A 19,814-nucleotide genomic window follows, 5' to 3' on the forward strand; every position below is an offset into this window, starting at 1 on the left:
TATACACACATGTCTATATATAAACATATATATACATATACATACATATATGTATAGATGTATATACATATATGTGTATATGTATTTATATATACATACACATATGTATATGTGTATATACATATATGTATATGTATATATATACATATACATATACATGAATATATATATATACATACATATGTGTATATATATATACATATACATATACATATATGTATATGTATACATATATGTATATATATACATACATATGTGTGTGTGTATATATATATATATACATATCTATATGTATATATATATATACACATATGTATGTATATATATACATATATGTATACATATACATATATCTATACATACATACATACATACATATATATATATATATGTGTGTGTGTGTGTGTGTGTGTGTGTGTGTGTGTGTGTATATACATACATATGTATTGTATATATATGTATGTATGTATACATACATACATACATACATACATATAACAAAAAGCAAAGAAAAGATCATTCCCCCAGCAATTGCTTCTCTAGTAAAAAATGACATCATTGAGTTGCTCGAGGAGACATGATGAAGCAAAAGCAAAACAACCAAAGAAAAAGCTCAACCTATCCAAACAAGTATATCATTATGAGTTTTTGTGTTATAGGATTGATGTCAAGTGTCAATGTCCAAAACATGGATGAAAGAAATCTCTTTAGTAGAGTGATGATAGTAGATAGATGCAGTCACAACAACTGGTGACTAAAATCAAAGAGGAATCTTCATGAGGAAGAACCTTAGTTAGAACTGAGCAATAGTAAATAGATGTAGTCAGGATGATTGGTGACTAACGCAAGAGAGATCTTCTATAAAGGGGAATCTTAGAGGTGACACGAACAACAATAGGCAGACACAGTGAGAACCACTAGTGACTATCGCGAGACAGACTCAATGAGAGGAATCTCAAAAAGTGACATGAATGATAGTAGGTAGACGCAGTGAGAACCACTAGTGATTGTCATGAGAAAGGCTCCATGAAAGGAATCTCAAAAAGTGACACGAATGACAATAGGTAGATGCAGTGAGAAGCACTGGTGACTGTCGCGAGAGAGATTCCATGGGATGAATCTTAAAAAGTGACATGAATGACAGTAGGTAGATGTAGTGAGAACTACTAGTAACTGTCCCAAGAGAGGCTCCATGAGAGGAATCTCAAAAAGTGACATGAACAATAGTAAGCAGACGCAGTGAGAACCACTAGTGACTATCATGAGAGAGACTCAATGGCACTATAGGGTGGTGCCTCAGAGTTTTGTCAAGACTCATGGATTGAATCTTGACAAAACTTCGAGGCACCACCCTACAGTGCCATTGAGTCTCTCTCATGACAGTCACTAGTGGTTCTCACTGCGTCTGCTTACTATTGTTCGTGTCACTTTTTGAGATTCCTCTCATGGAGCCTCTCTTGGGACAGTCACTAGTGGTTCTCACTACGTCTACCTACTGTCATTCATGTCACTTTTTAAGATTCATCCCATGGAATCTCTCTCGCGACAGTCACCAATGCTTCTCACTGCATCCACCTATTGTTGTTCGTGTCACTTTTTGAGATTCCTTTCATGGAGCCTCTCTCATGACAATCACTAGTGGTTCTCATTGTGTCTTCCTATTGTCATTCATGTCACTTTTTGAGATTCCTCTCATCGAGCCTCCCTCGTGATAGTTACTAGTGGTTCTCACTGTGTCTACCTATTGTTGTTTGTGTCACCTCTAAGATTCCCCTTTATGGAAGATCTCTCTTGCGTTAGTCACCAATCATCTTGACTACATCTATTTACTATTGCTCAGTTCTAACTAAGGTTCTTCCTCATAAAGATTCCTCTTTGATTTTAGTCACCAGATGTTGTGACTGCATCTATCTACTATCGTCGCTCTACTGAAGAGATTTCTTTCATCCATGTTCTGGACATTGACACTTGACATCAATCCTATAACACAAAAACTCAAAATGATATACTTGTTTGGATACGTTGAGCTTTTTCTTTGGTTGTTTTGCTTTTGCTTCATCATGTCTCCTCGAGCAACTCAATGATGTCATTTTTTACTAGAGAAGCAATGGTTGGGGGCATGATCTTTTCTTTGCTTTTTATTTGTGGTTTAGTTCCAATAATCTGAAGCATCTATATAAGAGGGGTCTCCACTATAAGAGCCTCCATCTCATATTGGATGGCCGTGTGTACCTCAACTCCTTTTATATGGATATATCAATAAGGTTGGTTCTTCTCCTTGCTTGTTGGAGCGAACTCTTCATGCTATAGTAAATATTGATACTCGTCTTGCTAAGTGAACATATGGGTCATTGCGAGTATATCTAGCACACTTTTATCTTAGGTTACAAACATAAGGGTCATTATAGATAGAATACTTACTAATTACTTAACATAAGATGGATCTCTTGTGTGTTTGGTGTGTTTGTACACAAGCAACATTCTGGTCATCCTAGCATTTATGCTTTGATGCTTATGTAAGCTTGCTACATTAAAAGGGACAAATGTTTTGGTCATTCTAGCTTCTTATGCCTCAAATGCTTACATTTCATCTCGACAAAATTAGAACATATGTCCTATTCATGTTCCCATGATTGCAATGTCAGTGGGAATTGTATGACATATAGAGTTTTGTTATATGGTTAATGATGAAAATTGAAGAAGCTTGGAAACCAGACCTGGGGTTGCATCTAGCATAGGGTTGCATTGCATAAATGCATGGTTCGATGGTTAATTCACTTACATCTTTTGATGAGATTGGTAGTCTCTTCAAAGTATCATGTTTCTTCACGGTTGCACAAGTGTTCGGTTGTTTGGTTTGTCCTCTTGCTCCTCAATGAAATACCTGTCACTATCAACAAAAACATGGAATACTACATGAGGTGTCAGTCCATTCACATTTGCATTCCATACATAATTTCATCATCTATCTCATCTATACAACATCTCTAAATCAAATCAATTATGCATCCTTACATCACATCAATGTTTGCATCTCATAATCACAACATAAACATCTCGTGTACATCAAATTAAAAGACAGACAATGACAATGACATGTACATAGGGTACTTGACTCAAAATCTCATATATATCAGTATCAAAGAATGTGTCAGTACAAAAATGGGTGCTAGTCGAGCACTATTGATAAAAAATGATACAAAATGGTGTTGGCACACCAATCGATACATAGCCAAATCACAAACACAGAGACAAAATTAGTCTCTCTCTAGCTCCCTCACCTCCTGGAGGAGGAGGAGGTAAAGGCATATCTGGCCTGGCTAGTGGTCGTGCACCTCTTGACTCCCGTGCATTTTGTGAGAATTGGGGCACCTACTGAGCCTCATCGAGCACAACTGTGGAATAAGTTGCAAAGTAATAGGTCGATCAGGCTGCCTATAATCGAACCTCATCCTATAGCTGCTCTGCCCTCCACTCAGCTACCTATAACTGCTCTCATAGTCTAAGGATCTCGTGATCTCGCTTAGCTATCCTAGTGTCTCTCATAGCCAATTGAATCTGTAGCTCCCCTAGCTGTCCAGAGGCCTGTCATATCCGCTCTTTGGCTCACCTTAATGCATCTTGAGGCCCAACAACAAGCTAGTCCTGCACCTCCTCGTCTAGCTACACGATTGGTACCTACTCCTCAGTATGCGATCTCTACCACCAACCTTGCTCTATCCCATTGCCACCAGCACTTGGATCTAACCCCATTTATCGAGGGGGAATTTGTACCTATCTCACTTGGTGTCTCACCTGCTGTGGTGGTCCCTGTGATGGTACCTGCTGAGGTATCTATGGTCCTAGAGCTGCCATCCCTAATGGATCTATAAACCGTGGGAAGGGCTGGCTGACAAAATATGCCTGATAGGCAAGTTTCATCCCAACATTTGCTACAGTTGGCAGATAGTCCCACTATGTCGCAACTAGGTTATGCACATCAATCATTGACGTCCTTGGGTCTAGCCTCATTGACCACCCCTGCTCTAGATCTCTGGCTAACCGAGCATACAAGCAATACTCCTAAGAAATGTCTTGTGGCCACCCATACTACCACCATATGCATGTGATGGGGAATCTCTCAATGATTTGCATCAAGTGGCCTATTAGTGGTCGCGATGTAAACATATGGCTAAGCTCTCGAAGAGCATCATCCCAATCCTCAGTCTCTCTCTAGGGCTGCCATACGACAGATACTAGGTCATCGAGACGGGCCCTCGACTACTTAGTCTTCCCCAAACCTATCTAGGTCAACTAGCCCCTATAGTTGCAAATGTACGACTTTGTGGGCTCTCGTGCATCATCAAAAATGGGCCTCATGACTGGCAGGTGCTCCCATGCCTAGATCTACAAAACATAGACTCTAGCAGCCATACTCTTCCGCTCATGGTAGACAATCTCATGCATCTCATGGAACATGTGCACAAGCATGCACTATCCCCACCCAAATCTCTCAGGAGCATCTAGCATCCTTTGGAGCATTTGCCCCCAACCACACACCAACCCATGCTGCCCTCTGTCTGGCACCAAGAAACAACTGATAAAGATAGCGAAGATTGATGTTAATTTGTGCATAGGGCCATATGTATGGACAAGCTCGTCCGATGTGATGGCTCGCCTTATAGCCAAGGCTCGTTGGAATATGGCTTGGAGTGCCACTGTACCTACTCTCAGTACTATGTCATATACTACCCTTAGCCCATGAAAGGGTATGCATAAAATCTTGTAGATATCCTTTGGTGTGATGGTCATCTCTCCCTGTGGTAGGTGGAAAGTGTTCATCTCTGAATGGAAACACTCCACCAATGCACTCAACAAGTTGTGATTCACCAACACTGTTGGGATTCAACATAAATAGGATAATTCGAGTCAGTCTATATGAGCCATGTCAACATCATCAAGACTTCGTAACAAAGCTCTGTAGGGCAGTAGTGGGACCTGAATCCGACATCATCGAAGATCACCTACACACACAACCAATGACATCAGGCAAACAGTCAGTTACTGCTAAAAAAAAAACCCAATGAAATGATAAAATTTTAACTTAAAATGTTGAAAATAACACCAGTTTTTCATGTGAGAAAACACTTTCTCGCACTAGATTTCACATCTTCCCGTGAGAAAACATGTTCTTGCTCGAGAAATGGCGAAACATTGAGTCAAATGCACCCAATATCCCACGCATCTCACGCAAGGTGGGTATCTCCCAAGTGAGATTCCTCACCAACACGCGTGAAGAAACACCAGTCTGGTGTGTCTTCACATGAAGAAAGACTAGGTCCACACAAGGAATGTAATCCTCGCACAAGGACCTACATACCAAGAATTAAAAATGCAAAAATGCCTAGAAAAGCATGAAAAATTTAATGCGAAGTAGGATTATCAACTACTCACTGGAGGTCCATAGTCCATCGGCCGACTATGTTGTCGAGAGCGCTTGAATCGATGCATACGCACGAGAACTACCATTCTCACCTCAGAGCTCTCTTCTTCACTAAAGACAAAAAACACAAATGATTTGAAAATGACCCTTTGGGCCCTTATGTAGGTTTTGACCTAATTTTTCAAAGTGCTCTGATTTTGCGCAAAAATACCCCCTGCCTAATTTGACTACTCTGAATCCATTTTCAGGATCGAACTCGAAATCTGACACACTTAAGCAGCTCAAAATCGCATTTCAAATTTTTGGGACCCACGTGATTGAAATCACGCTTGTGCAGTCCAAATTTTTATGATACTTTATGGGTCTTGGAATCTTTTCAACTCAAAAATTCTTCAATTTTTTCTAAAAATTCTAGAAAAAGTCAACTATGGTCGAATCTAGTCAACTTTTGGTCAAACTTGGCCTTTTGGACCTTGAAATCACGCTCAATTGACTCTGATTTTTTTTTTTTTCCTAATTGTTCTGATCTCTTCTATAACCTTTTCAATTACAGATTTCTTCCATATCTCTTAATATATTGCTTTCCATCATATTTCTTGTGTGTCATCTTTCGATTTCACTCCCGAGGGGGTATGATGATTACATCATTGGACTTCAATTTCAAATCAATCTGAATCTTCATCACTTGGGGCATCTTGTTCCCATCTTATGTCCTCATCACTCGGGGCATCTCATCACTAGGGGCATCTTGTCCCCGTTCTATCTAACATCTATGTCATCTATTTCATCTTTTCATCGGTTGATCATATCTTATAACAATCTTTATTAGAGTTCAATGGACAGGTATCAGGATAGTCTAAACCCCGACTCTTGAGGATCAAGCCTCATTCTAGGGATGATTCTATGACTCATGGTGGGATCTTGTTATCTCTTGTCAATCTAGGTATTTAGGTGCTCTATCAAGCTCCCTTAAGGTTAAGCTTCGTTCTGGAGATAATCTTTAAAAGCTTATCAATCTAGGTATCTAGGTGTTCTATCTGGATCCCTTAAGGTTAAGCTCCATTCTAGAGATAATCTTTAAAAGCTTGTCAATCTAGGTATCTAGGTGTTCTATCTGGATCCCTTAAGGTTAAGTTCCATTTTAGAGATAATCTTCAAAAGCTTGTCAATCTAAGTATTTAGGTGTTCTATCTGGATTCCTTAAGGTTAAGCTCTATTCTAGAGATAATCTTTAAAAGCTTATTCAATCTATGTATCTAGGTGTTCTATCTAGATCCCTTAAGGTTAAGCTCTGTTCTAGAGATAATCTTTAAAACCTTGTCAATTGGTTTCTGCATCATCAAATTGCAGAATCAATCTCATTTCTTGATCTGTGCATTATGCTTTCTGATTTTCTTTGAATTGAACATGTTGCTCGCACATTCATTCAAAGAGGGGCAAAATGTAATACCCCAAAATTGGCTCATTGCCATCTCAACCAATTTTGGTCAACCCTAAAGTCCTATTTCATCGGGCTATTTTCATTTTGATTTTCGTTACTTGACTTAATTGTCAAATGCAGAAAACCCTAATCTGCATTAATTATGCTATTTATTTAATTCCTAAAGTATTGACTCAGATTAACTACATTAAACCTATTGATTAAGAGTTGACTTAATTTGAAGTGTTTATACTTTAATTAAATTAAATTATCTCCTAAGGCTAATGTACTAAGGAGTTAAATTTATTTAATTTAACAATGCTCTCATTTTAATTATTTGAATGTAATTATTCAATTAATGAGAATATGCATTTATGAGGTCATATCTCATCTTTATTAAATTAAATAACCTTCTAATTTCATCTCTCCAGTTCAAGAATGGGAATTCCAAGTGATCTACCTCTCGAATTGGAATTGGCTTAATCCACTTATTCTCACACTTGGATGAATTCCAGTTAACTTTTCATTACACTTAGGATCTGAGTTAGTTAACCTCACCTACACTGGGAATCTTCCATCCTGACTCAATCTCTGCTTCAATCCTGACCATCAATTTGAGTTGATCTCAACCGTTAATTGATTTCAAGAATTCTATTTAAAAGGCTTCTAATTCCTCATTTAGGAGGTTGGAATTTGAATTGCATTGAAGTACTGTCGAATTGCATACTCAATTACTCAATCTTGTCATAGCTTTTTGAATTGCTTAGCATTAATGTCATATCAGATTAGAAATGCATCCATCTAATTTAGTTCTCTTTTACTTGTTATTAGATTAAAATTGCACATCATCTAGCTTAAATACACTTTCATATTATTGCATAAAATCTTTCATATTAAAGGGTTTGGTTGCCTGCTTATTGTTCTGAGAGTGAATAGGCAAAATCCCTCTAACTAGAAGGCAACAGGTCGTTCTGTCAGACCTCTCGGATGGACAATTCAATGTTCATTCCGGGATGATCTTGCGAGTAAGGACTATGTTGAAGTGTATGTGAAGGTCCGAGGTCACATTTCTGCATATACAATCTATACATTTTAGTATTATATTTTCCTAATTTGTATTTTCATTTATATCAAGTAAATTAGGCTTCCTCATGTTATTCTATTCATTGTATTTCTCATTCAAATTTCAACTAAAGTAATGTTTATTGATTTCGATGTTTCCTTGAATTGGGTATTGTTTGTAAATTTTGATGTTACAAATTATTGTATTTAGCGATGATTCTAGGTTTTGAATCAGGTTTATTTATTTAAATAATGTCCACTTTTGCCAAAAAAAATGAAATGTTTATTGATTTGTTTTAAAAAAAAAAATTCAACATATGAGATATCTTATCTAAGCTCCATAAATTTATTAGTGTACTCTTCACAAGTGTTAATAGCTTCTTCTTTAATTTAATTCCTTCACCATGGAATGATAACTCATCATTTATATTTAGTGATATATGGATGCATGTTGTTTTTCAATTTTGGCCCCTTACTACTTATGCTTTAAAGATGCTCATGAAGGTTCTGATTTACTTTAAACATTCAATTTCCCAAGGCCCACATCATGCTCAAACCTCCTCATGTTTATGCCATTCACATATTACTTTTGTTTGTCCTTAATGGTAGGTTTTCTAGAAACCTAGTTTATATTTTATTTTGGAACTAATTATTCCCTCGTCATATCATTAAATCAATTGAAGGTATTTATATTTACTCCATTGCTAGAACGATTTACAAGGACGAAGGAAATATTAAATGTGCATCAACCAATGCTAACTTCCTTTATGACCTATTTTGCATCAACTAACTACCACAACAAATGAACCCACCATATTTTATTATATTTTATATAGTCTTTTCTACTACTTTTATTTTGCTTAGTAATGCAACATTTTAACACTGAAAATTGCAAATCTCCTTCACCTAAACTCATGCAAATCAAATATGTAGGCACTTTATTGGTATAGCTACAATCTTTTTATAAATCATCAACAATGCACATTTATTGTTGATATGTTTCCTGCTTTTATCCTCTCTCAACTCTGTGCGGTAAATATTACATAATAGTTTCTTCCTTCCCATTATATGTTTAAAAAAAAAACTTTCACCATTGCTTCGTATTCACTTTATGCTTAATATTCATTCACTTGATATCAAAATTTCACAACTCCTTAGAAGTACTAGCTACATATGTTTCAATATGTGTGACTTACCAAGTTGACGCGAAGTACTTTTATGAAATACTTACCAACAATTGACAACGATTTGTTTACTTATTACATAATAGCGAAATTCTCTATTCTGAGTCTAAATAATTAGTTCCCTGCTTTAAATGTACTTCTGAGCTTTATATATATATATATATGTGTGTGTGTGTGTGTTTCCATACAAATCATACTCTGTTTCCTTCAAATGATTCCGACATATGTTATTAGGGGAGAGGACCCAATAGTTGAGTGGGGTCCAATAGTCGATCACCCTATTGTGAACATAGAGTCCAATCTTCCAACATATTTTTACTATATATTGTAATTAATTGATCTATTTGTAAATATAAAAAAATCCTAAATGTTGATAAAAAATATACCAATATTTGAACACATGAAAACTTATAAATGTTATAGAAAAAATAAATAAATGAATTCATTAATGAGTGAAATAAATAACTTTTTGTTTCAAACAAAATATCATAGCTATCTAATATGTGTGTGTCACTTAAAACATAATATTCTCACTTAAATAAACATTGATATCTTAGTGTAGACATGCTATTCTTATGTGTACAACTATTGGGGTAACAATGTATATGCATAAAGTAAACCATATCAATAATATGTATCATCACAAATATAAAAGGTGAATACCAATAAATGCCTTGTATTTTCTTATGAAATGTGTGAGATTGTGAGAAAAAATTAGTGTTCAACTAATGGTCCTTTTGTGTTGGATATATGTTGTATTTTATATAATAATGTGTTATTTTTATAACAACAAATAATTTTTTTGTGTTAAAGTATGTGTCTTTTTGTGTTATTTATAAAAGTTATCTATAACAAATATTTATGATTAATAATAACTATTTGGTCCATTTAAGTTGCATATATGTTACATTTCATATAGTTGTACAATATTCTATTAACAACAAGTGATAATTTTAAATTCAATTAGTAGAGATTTTTAGATTAAGCTTTGGTCAAATGTTCAAAAAGTCATTTTTTAGACACATTTCACTAGGTGTACTATTTTAACGAGTTGCGTGATGAGTCACACCTTCAAACCTTAGTTGTAGGTAGTTCAATGTCCATTTTACATTTCAAAAAAAAAACGAAGGTCTTACGACATCCCATGTAGCGGCTACATGTTGAACGAAGTTAGCTATCACGACTACTGGTTCCTCTCCTTTAGTCTTTGTATCTTGAACTAATGATTACCCAACTTGAATTCAATAGATCCATTGAAAGCTATGTGAATGCTACATAAACTTTTTTTACATATATGAAATCAAATTTTTTTTTTAATGTCATTTCTTACCAAAATTATAACATATGATTTATCCTTCAAGTGTCCTTATTGCAACCTTAGCTGCAATTGCTAGTAATAAAGTTCGAGGAAAATCTGATAATAATAACATCTAGACATAAAGTACACGGCAAACAAAAGAAAACCTTTGACAGAATCCCACATATACTATTCTGAACATTAAGAACACAGTATGCACGGCATGGAAATCGACCATATGTATTTTCCACAAACTTTAAAAGCCTTGTTTCCTCATTTATTTTAATTTCATTTTGGCCATAATTTTGTATCAGGGGGAAGCAAACGGAGCTCTATCCGTGGCAGACACACGGCTCGACATGTCTGCAACGTTACCGCATCTCACACATGTTCAATGAAGGTTGATATTTTATTTTAGAAAGGGGCAAAACCCAGTTCACACAAGAGAAAACGAAATGGCTGTGAGAGTTGTTGGAACAAGTACATGGGACTTTAACTACAGCCCAGTTATAAGTTAACTGGATGTTTTCATGCCTGCCGCTTTGAGCTGTTAAAACAGTAATGTTTGTGTGCATTTAATAGGCTTTCGCGCCATCAGCGCATTGGGATGTTAACCTTTTTTCCATTAAAAAAATTGAAAATTTTAGTCCCAAATGAATGGATCGAGACAGGGGAATAGGGAGGTTATTTGGGATAAGGACAGATAGGGGTGGATTTGGCGGAATGGGGCAGAAGAGCCTTCTTAATTTGGGGGCTCCCCTAGTTATTCCGGCCAGACAAGTTTCCACCTGGATTGCAGGGTAATTTATTGGGGGTTTCATATTAATTAACAATACTAATCCAGTTGGGCTTATTTTAGCTGGGAAATTTATTTGGCAATGGCGCTCCCCAAATTACCTTAACCCAGCGGCGCATGCATTTGTGTAAGGTGGGATATCATTTGGGTTTGGCTTGATTCGAAGCTTCACTTGCAGTAAACAATGGCGCGCCGAGGATTATGATTAGGATTAGGCCCGTTGTTTGAGCAGGGAACACGGGCCTCGGCTGATTCAGAGAACCTTGGGCTTTAATGGGAGTCTTTGTTGTAATGCGGGGATTGTGTGTGAGTAGTTGATGATATTTGGATTTGAGGTAAATTGAGGCATTTCAAGCAGGGATTTCATGGCGCCCAGTTTTGATTGTGTGTCGAATCTCCTTTGCGCTGAAGATGCAAGCTTAGTGGCCTGGGATGATGAAGAGGTGGAGAAGCTTGTTGATGATGTTAATGGCGGTGCTCACCCTGGATTTGGGCATCACGAGTCTAATGCATCGCATGCTTTTCCAATGGAGGATGATGAATCCGTGGGATTGCTTGTTGAGAAAGAGGGCGATCATATGCCTCGGGATGGGTATTTGAATAGTTACAGGACTCGAACTCTGGATCCCTTTGTTCGTCAGGATGCCCTAGGCTGGATTCTCAAGGTAGGATTCCTTATATTGGAGTTGGGTTTTATTCAATTCACTAGTTCCTTTGTCTAAAACAAGTTCAACTCTTTCAGGTACATGGTTACTATAATTTTGGGCCTCTCACGGCCTATTTGGCCATTAATTACCTGGATCGCTTTCTGTCCCAGTATCAGTTGCCTGTAAGCCCACATGCATTGCATTGTGTTTTTCCTTTTTCTGATTTTAAAACGTGTAACATCAGTTGTCGAAGCATTTTTGGCGTGAATGTATGAATACTGAAGGAAATTTAACATGAATCTTTGCATACATTGCATTGTTTTTTCGCTTTAGTGATTTTAACACGTGTGACATTAGTTGATGAAGCATTTTGGATGTGAATGTATGAGTACTGAAGGAAACATAACCATGAATGTTTGTAGCAGGGTAAGGTTTGGATGCTTCAGCTTCTATCAGTTGCTTGCTTGTCTTTGGCTGCCAAAATGGAAGAGACTGATGTTCCACTGCTGATACACTTGCAGGTAAGCTTTTATATGAAATTTTCATGGCGTTCTTCTTATGGAATGCATGCGGCCTATGGTACTGAGAAGTGTAATTGGGATTTCATGTAGGTTGGAGAAGTTAAATTCGTTTTTGAAGCTCGGACTATTCAAAGAATGGAGAGTCTGGTTCTCACTACACTTGATTGGAGGCTTCATTCTATTACTCCATTTTCATTTCTCGATTACTTTCTCCACAAGGCAGCAGGGGACATTGCAGCTCCAAGGGCTCTCATTGCCCGATCAATAGATTTCATAATCGGCACAATCAAAGGTACCCTCGATTTCTACTTTGCTGAGGGATAGTTTTTACCCACTTTTGCATATAGAGATATAAGTTCTGTTTTCTGTTTGCAGTGGTGGATTTCTTAGAGCACAAGCCATCTGCCATAGCCGCTTCAGCCGTAATGTGTGCAACCGAAGAAGTGATGCCTTCCATGGCGGTAGACTTCAAGAGGGCATTGTCGTGCTGTGAGATTTTGGACAATGTGGGTTTGTTTTTCCTATCCAATGCATGTCTTTGGATCGAGATTTTTGTATCCGATTTGTTCTAAATCTAGGGCTTTTGAATGGGTTTTCAGGATAGAATATGCGGATGTTATAATGTTATGCAAGAGCATCTTGTTGAGAAGCTAAGTGTACATAGGTCGAAGAAGCAGGAACATGGATCCCTATCATTTTCCATTCCAAGGAGCCCAGTGGGCGTTCTTGATGCAACATGTTTGAGCTGTAACAGTGAAACTACCATGGCCTCTGCTCTCAGTGTAAGCCCTCCTGACATGATAAGGGCTAAGAGGAGGAGATTGAGTGTGTTTTGCAATGCTGGTTGATTCTATGCAAAGGAAATATAGGGCTTTTTTCAGAGTAAGTAATCGATTGTGGTTTTCCACGAGATCTACCATCTAGCAGTCAAGGGGATCGAGGAATATATGACAACATTAGAGTAGTGGATTTGCAGTGGGAAGAAGCGGGTTCTTGATTGGCGCCAACTCTTTTACCGGGAAACCCAAAAAAAAGTGAAAAAAAGGCTTCTTGCAATAGGTTATGCGTTTCCTGCCCGAGAAACTTTTGAAATTTGATTTTATTATGTCATGATCTGCCAATATATGACACAGCAGACATCTTGTCACTTTCATGTTGGTCGAGGCTTGCAGGCCATGCTTGTTTTATTCAGCAGACGGATGGTATGAAAACTCTGATACCACTGAACCATAAAAGTAACTGTTTCAATGCTAGAAACACTATTTAAGCCCCCGGCATTATTATTCAATGCATTCAATGTAATCTGCAGATTGTTTCAAGTATCTAAATTCACATATATCTAGACACTGCAAATATATTTTTTAGGCAATTCTCAAACATTGTGCTACGTTGGGCCATACGAATGCATATATAAAACTGAAATTGAAATTGAAATTTATTGGAAAGTCATCTTTTCAGGCCAAAATCTAGCCAGCCCACTTCTGTTTTTTTATTGATTGACTCCATGTCCATTCGATTTTGTGCCATGAAATCGAATGTGGTGACCAGCTGGAAGGCCGGATTGGCTGGATCCGTATATTAATTGCTGTGGCGCACAAATCACTGTAATCTAGTCGTTTTGGCTAATGTTTTAATTTATTTATTGTGGTGGGTCGAAAACGCCTGTTTGGTGTTATATCTAAGTTGCCAGGCGTCAAGAACAAGTTTTTAGAGGATTTCATGCATGCGCTGAAAGCCCCGCGTGTATGGGCATGCTTTCTGTTCACCCACCACCACTGATTTTCTTGCCACGTTGTTTTTACAGTTTTCCTTATGGCAGCTCATAAAGCGAGGCATTGGGCATTGGGAGGGAGGTTAATAGGAGTAGTGATTGAACCGATTATACCCCTGTTCTCTTTTCCAAACTCAACTCTCAGCATTTCATGGTATAGGAGATCCCACATCAAAAGGGTATCAAGGGTTTAATTAATATCAGAGTTGCATCAAAAAGAGTTTGAAGGTTTAATATTGTTATTCTTGATCCCTCTCACATCGGAAGGATTTATATCATGGGTAGGAGACCCACATCAAAAAGAGTTTGTAGGTTTAATATTGTTACTCTTGATCCCTCTCACATGGAAAGGGTTTCGTAAAGAGTTGGGTTGTAGTAAAGATTCATTGTAGGAGAGATGCAACATTGGAAGGAGTTTGAAGGTGGTTTAATACTATCATTCTCGATACCTTTGAGTAGTCATACATTTGGGCCCATTCATACTTGTGATATCCAGTGATATATTTTCTGAAGTCTTAGTCAAGATTTTATAGTAGGGGATTCCACATATTTAATATTGTGATCCCACAATATTACTTCAATAATGTAATCCCACATGGAAAGAATTAGAAGAGTAGCTCAATATTGTTATTTTTTATCCCTCCCCTATGTAAAGGAGTTTGTTGGATGGTTAAAACTAGTTATTCTCAACCCTTGAAATTGTTTCATCTTAATGAAGATTCACATTAGGAGATGCAACATGAAAAGAATTTTGAATATAGCTTAATGGTGATGTTCTTGATCCTTTCCAAATTGAAAGGAGTTTGCCTATTTTTAAAATTATTAATTCTCAATACCTCAGGTTCAAATGGTTAGGTCATGGTCAAGTTTCATAGTAGATGTGACATCCATAGGAGTTTAAAGGTTATAATACTGTTATACTTGATGCATCCCACGTGGAAAGTAGTGATACAAATGGGCCCATTCTTACTACTAGTGATGATTGAATCAATGACATTTACTAATATCTTTTCCAAACTCTTAGTTTCTTAGTCAAGATTTATGGTAGATCTTGCATTAAAAAGAATTTCAAGATTGTTTATTATTGTTATTCTTGTCCGACCTCACATTATAAGGAGTTTGCAAATAGTTTAATACTATTATTCTCAATCCTTCAAGTTCATTTGGTTTTAATGAATACTCATAGGAGGGTTTATTATTGTTATTCTTGACCAACCTCACATTGTAAGGTATTTGCAAATAGTTTAATACTATTATTCTCAACCCTTCAAACTTGTTTGGTTTTAGTCAAGACTCATGGGAGGGTTTATTTTCACTATTCTTGACCGACCTCACATTGTAAGGAGTTTGCAAGTAGTTTAATACTATAATTTTCAATCTTCAAACTTGTTCGGTTTTAGTCAAGACTCATAGGAGTAGATGCAATATTTGAAAGGAGTTTGAAGGTAGTTTAATAGTGTTGTTCTTGATCCTTCCCACATCAAAAGGAGTTTGCAGATGGTTTAATACTGTTATTCTCAAGATTCATAGCAAGAGATGCTACATCAAAAGAATTTGAAGATAGCTTAATATTGTTATTTTCAATCTCTCAAATCAGAAAGAGTTTACTAATAGTTATATGTTTAAATCTTTAAAACAGTTTTTTCTTAAGCAAGATTCATAGTAGGAGATGCAACATCAAAAGGTGTCCGAAGATAGTTTAATACTATTCTTCCCGATACCTCCTACATTGAAAGGAGTTTAGAAATCACTTAATGTTATTCTTAATCCCTCCCACATCATCACAACTTTGCAAATACTTAAATACTCTTGTTCTTGATCCCAAACACTGTTTGGTCATCATTAAAGAGACCTCACATCTAGAAGGGTTTGAAGATGGTTTAATATTGTTATTCTAGACCCCTCCATTATTGTGGAATTAAAAAATTGTAGAACTTCTATTCTTGATCTTTAAACTGTTTAATCTTGTGAAGAATTTATCATTAATCGAGATCCCTGCCACATAGAAAAGAGTTTGGTGGTAGTTTTGTACTGATATTCTAAACCCCTTGAACTGTCCGGTCTTGGATCATTCATCTATGCAAGCAATGCACATTAGAGGGAACAAAACAATTATTTCATGATTGCTTTTCCTTTCATCCATCATTACCATGTTAACTATCAATTCCATTTTCCTCCCCATGCCAGCCAGTTGAAATCAAAGAAAATGATGATCTCTCTCATCAAAAAAGAAAAATGTACAAGCCAATGTTCTTCATCACCTTCTCGGTTTCCAACACTTGTCCTGATGGCCTTTGTCTCCCACTAACATGGCTGCTGGTCAAATTTCATTCACAGGTATCAACAGTCAATAAAAATCATTTACATGAGCTCATACCATCCCTTGTAAATAAGACCAGTCTTGCGAGATATGTAATGGGGTTGGTTAAAACTCCAGTAATGCCCTTTTATAAAAAAAATAATAATTGTGCCATCAAAGACTAGCTATAAATGATGTCGGAGCAGAAACCTGAGGAAAATGACTCTACCTTTTAACTGTTCTTCATTAAAGTCCACTTATTGTACGTCATTACTGTTTGCCAGATCTTCATATCTTGACCAAACAGAACCAAATCTGCGGTAATTATGCATTTATATCCGTTTTGTACTTAAGTTTGGATGAGTAAGCATTTGATTAATGGAATTGTACGTCCTAAACAATGTCGATCAGCGTTCTCAGTATACTGATTGTGAGTAGGTACCAATCTTCAGATGAGATAAGATAGATAAAGATAAATACCAACAAAGGTCTATGGGACTGAAAACTTCCAGAACAAGAAGTAAAGAATCAGCAGACCACCAAACAGTGGTTGGGAAAGCAAACAAAAGAGAAAGAGAAGTAGATACAAGACACAGACTAAAGGTTCTTCCTACGCTGGAAGAAGTGCAGCACTGAGGGATACGGACCAGGCGGGGGAGAGTATGTAGCCGTCTTTGAAATCTGCTGGTGCAGCTAGAACAGAGTTATAAATTAGGAAAAAAGACTTAATGACAGAAAACTCCAAGAAAAAACATTTCAATTTACTAAAAGCAAAGTTCTAGATGTTTTGATTTAGTAAGAATAATGCTGATTATAAAAAGGATGGTAGTTCTTAAACTAGTTAACTGCATACAGATGCCTTTAAGTTGTCAGGTAGAGTTGTAAAAGAAGGAAAAAGACTTAAACATAGGTAGCTTATAAAAAAAAGTTATAGATGTTCTTTTTAGTAGATTCATTAAAATAATTCTATGGTGGAGCAGGTAGATAGTTGTATATGGTCAAGTTGTCAATGCACTTTTTTGTTTCTCATAGAAAACATGTTTCACTTTTTTTCTATTTAAAAAAATAATTATTCTAGGCGTATTTTTTGATAGCATAAGCAAAATATAACGTGCCTGAATAAGATTAAAAGATTGCAGTTCAATTGATTAAATATATTGGAAAAGAATGATAGTGATTCTTTAATTGTTTTTGTGGTAGAGCACTGTTGGAGTAGGTTGATTACACTATTTTGTTAAGTTGACAATGCACTTTCTTGTCCTTTATCCTTTAGATTAAACATATTTTATTATATTTTTCTACTTTTTTGGCCTATACCTAGATGTCCAAGTAAAAAATAATGTAAATAGAAAGATATTTCCCCAACATAATTGTGGAGAGTTTTTTTAATCAACTTTTTGGTCAGACTATTATCCCTCATCACAATCAAGAAAGCAAAGGAACCACAATGTGTTATGAAACTAGATGAAAAAATCTTGTGCACAATTTTAGTTAGAACTACTTTCTATTAATATTGTGGATTGCCTAAAATCTCTTGAAAAGAGTGTCTTGTTTCTTTTTTCTCCACGAGTTGTTATTCAATGTTTCACTGTTAGTGAAGTTAGGATTATAATAAATAAAAGAGTTGTAGTTTATTTGGTTAATGGTCAATGGATTGGATCTCAATTCAGTTGATGCTACCTTATAATGTTTGGTCTCTTATGCAAAAGAAAGATATGACATCTCTAGCAATTATTTTCTTGAAAAAAGGAAAAAATAATAATAAGAGAAATAGGTTGTGTGATAAAGAGTAAGAGTCTAATGGTATGAAACATAAAGGAATTTTAGATTATAAACTTTACTATTTGTAAAATTAGGATTAGAATTAAAGGGTTGTAGTGTAACTGGTTAAATATAGTCGATGATATAAAGGAATTTTAGATTATACACTTAACTATTTGTAAAATTAGGATTCGAATTGAAGGAGTGTAGTTTAATTGGTTAAATATAGTTGTGATTAAAATTGTAATTTTTGGATTAGAATGAAAGAGTTGTAGTTCAATTCGTTAAATATAATTGATGAAAATAATAATACGTTATTTGATCGAGTCATTTATTTAAAGAGGTACAATTATGTAAGGTTAGGTTCCAATTTTGAACCATTTTGATTAATTGGATCTCCCTACTTACAAAAATCTTGAAATTGCAATTAGATTAGGCTAGATTCAACTTTTGTATGATTTTGATGTATTGACATATATACTCCCTTATAATATATATATATATATATATATATATGATATCTTGATAAATTATTTTTTATAAGAAAAATTAAGAACGTAAGAAATAATATGTTTTATTTTAAATAACATAAAAAAAAAATCTCCTTTTTAAACATCACAATAAAGAAATAATTATATTAAACATACATATATTTTATTTTAAACTTTTTAAAAATATTTTTAAACAATTAAGAAACTTCTACATACATACATCATACATACATATAGATACGCGCACACTCACTTCTCTTCATTATACTTGTTAATATTTAAAAAGAAACATTACTATTTAAAACCATAGAAGTACAAAATTACGCTGTCCTACTATCCCTTAACATTAAAAAGTACACTAGAACACATAAGCTCATCGTGGGAACCACTAGGATTTTTGTCTCATTTGAAATCTTTCCTTTGACTATTCAAGTATATTTGCTACATTTAAATGTACGAGATTTAGTTTTTACTAATAATTAGGAAAAAATAAATATTGGAAATAAAGTTTTAATATGAAATATGATTTACTAATAATAAGAAATAAATAAATATTAGAAATAAAGTTTTAATATGAAATATGATTTACTAATAATTAGAAATAAATAAATATTAGAAATAAAGTTTTAATATGAAATATGATGTGATAGTAATATTGACTATTAATATACCATAGTAAATATAAAAATGAAAGTGTTTATCTTTATAAGGCCTTGCAATAGGAGGAAACAATTAACTTAGTAAATATATTTGAGTTTGGTCATTGATATATCTATTTTATTGTTAATGTTTGTCTTTTTAAGACAATCTTATCATTATTTGACATTGATTCTTAAAATATAATTATTTAATCAGGTTATGTTATGGAGGTGGAGTAAAGTAAATATAATTTAGACAATGATTATTAAATCTTTTGTTGTTGATATAATTGATTTTAATATGCATTTGTTTTAATTGGTATTCCTATTAACATTTTGAAGATGGGTATTGTCATGAATTAGAGGCGATTTCTACTTTCAAAAAAAGTTGACAAAATTGGCCATATTTATATATGATGCAAATACAACATTTAATATTATTTAGACAATTTACCTTTTTATTCAATATGCCATTTTCAACAAAAAAAAAATTTCAAATGATTCT

General features: G+C 35.1%; 1 protein-coding gene across 3 annotated transcripts; it reads left to right on the forward strand.

The window, feature by feature from the left end:
• Positions 1–10,949: 10,949 nt before the first annotated feature.
• LOC149575113 (cyclin-D3-1-like) lies at positions 10,950–13,726 on the forward strand. Of its 3 annotated transcripts, none has more exons than XM_089814968.1 (6): positions 10,950–11,846; positions 11,924–12,010; positions 12,254–12,349; positions 12,440–12,641; positions 12,725–12,855; positions 12,949–13,726. In XM_089814968.1, the coding sequence occupies exons 1-6, from the start codon at positions 11,547–11,549 to the stop codon at positions 13,195–13,197; spliced, it is 1,065 nt and encodes a 354-aa protein (XP_089671094.1). In that variant the 5' UTR covers positions 10,950–11,546; the 3' UTR covers positions 13,198–13,726. The 3 variants fall into 3 exon arrangements, with proteins under 3 accessions (XP_089671094.1, XP_089671095.1, XP_089671093.1); XM_089814967.1 differs by having other exon boundaries at positions 11,058–11,846; positions 12,251–12,349; XM_089814969.1 differs by lacking the exon at positions 11,924–12,010 and having other exon boundaries at positions 11,042–11,846; positions 12,949–13,213.
• Positions 13,727–19,814: the final 6,088 nt, after the last annotated feature.

This window comes from Cupressus sempervirens, chromosome 2 (genome assembly GCF_028749045.1).
Source record: "Cupressus sempervirens isolate cs-2001-9-10 chromosome 2, ASM2874904v1, whole genome shotgun sequence".
NCBI lineage: Eukaryota > Viridiplantae > Streptophyta > Pinopsida > Cupressales > Cupressaceae > Cupressus > Cupressus sempervirens.

Excerpts from the sequence above, each read along its gene's own strand:
- LOC149575113 (XM_089814967.1), top strand. The coding sequence starts at position 11,547 with ATGGCGCCCAGTTTTGATTGTGTGTCGAATCTCCTTTGCGCTGAAGAT. Across the intron at positions 12,011-12,250 it reads TGTCCCAGTATCAGTTGCCT|CAGGGTAAGGTTTGGATGCT; the intron begins GTAAGCCCACAT and ends GAATGTTTGTAG. Across the intron at positions 12,856-12,948 it reads GCTGTGAGATTTTGGACAAT|GATAGAATATGCGGATGTTA; the intron begins GTGGGTTTGTTT and ends ATGGGTTTTCAG.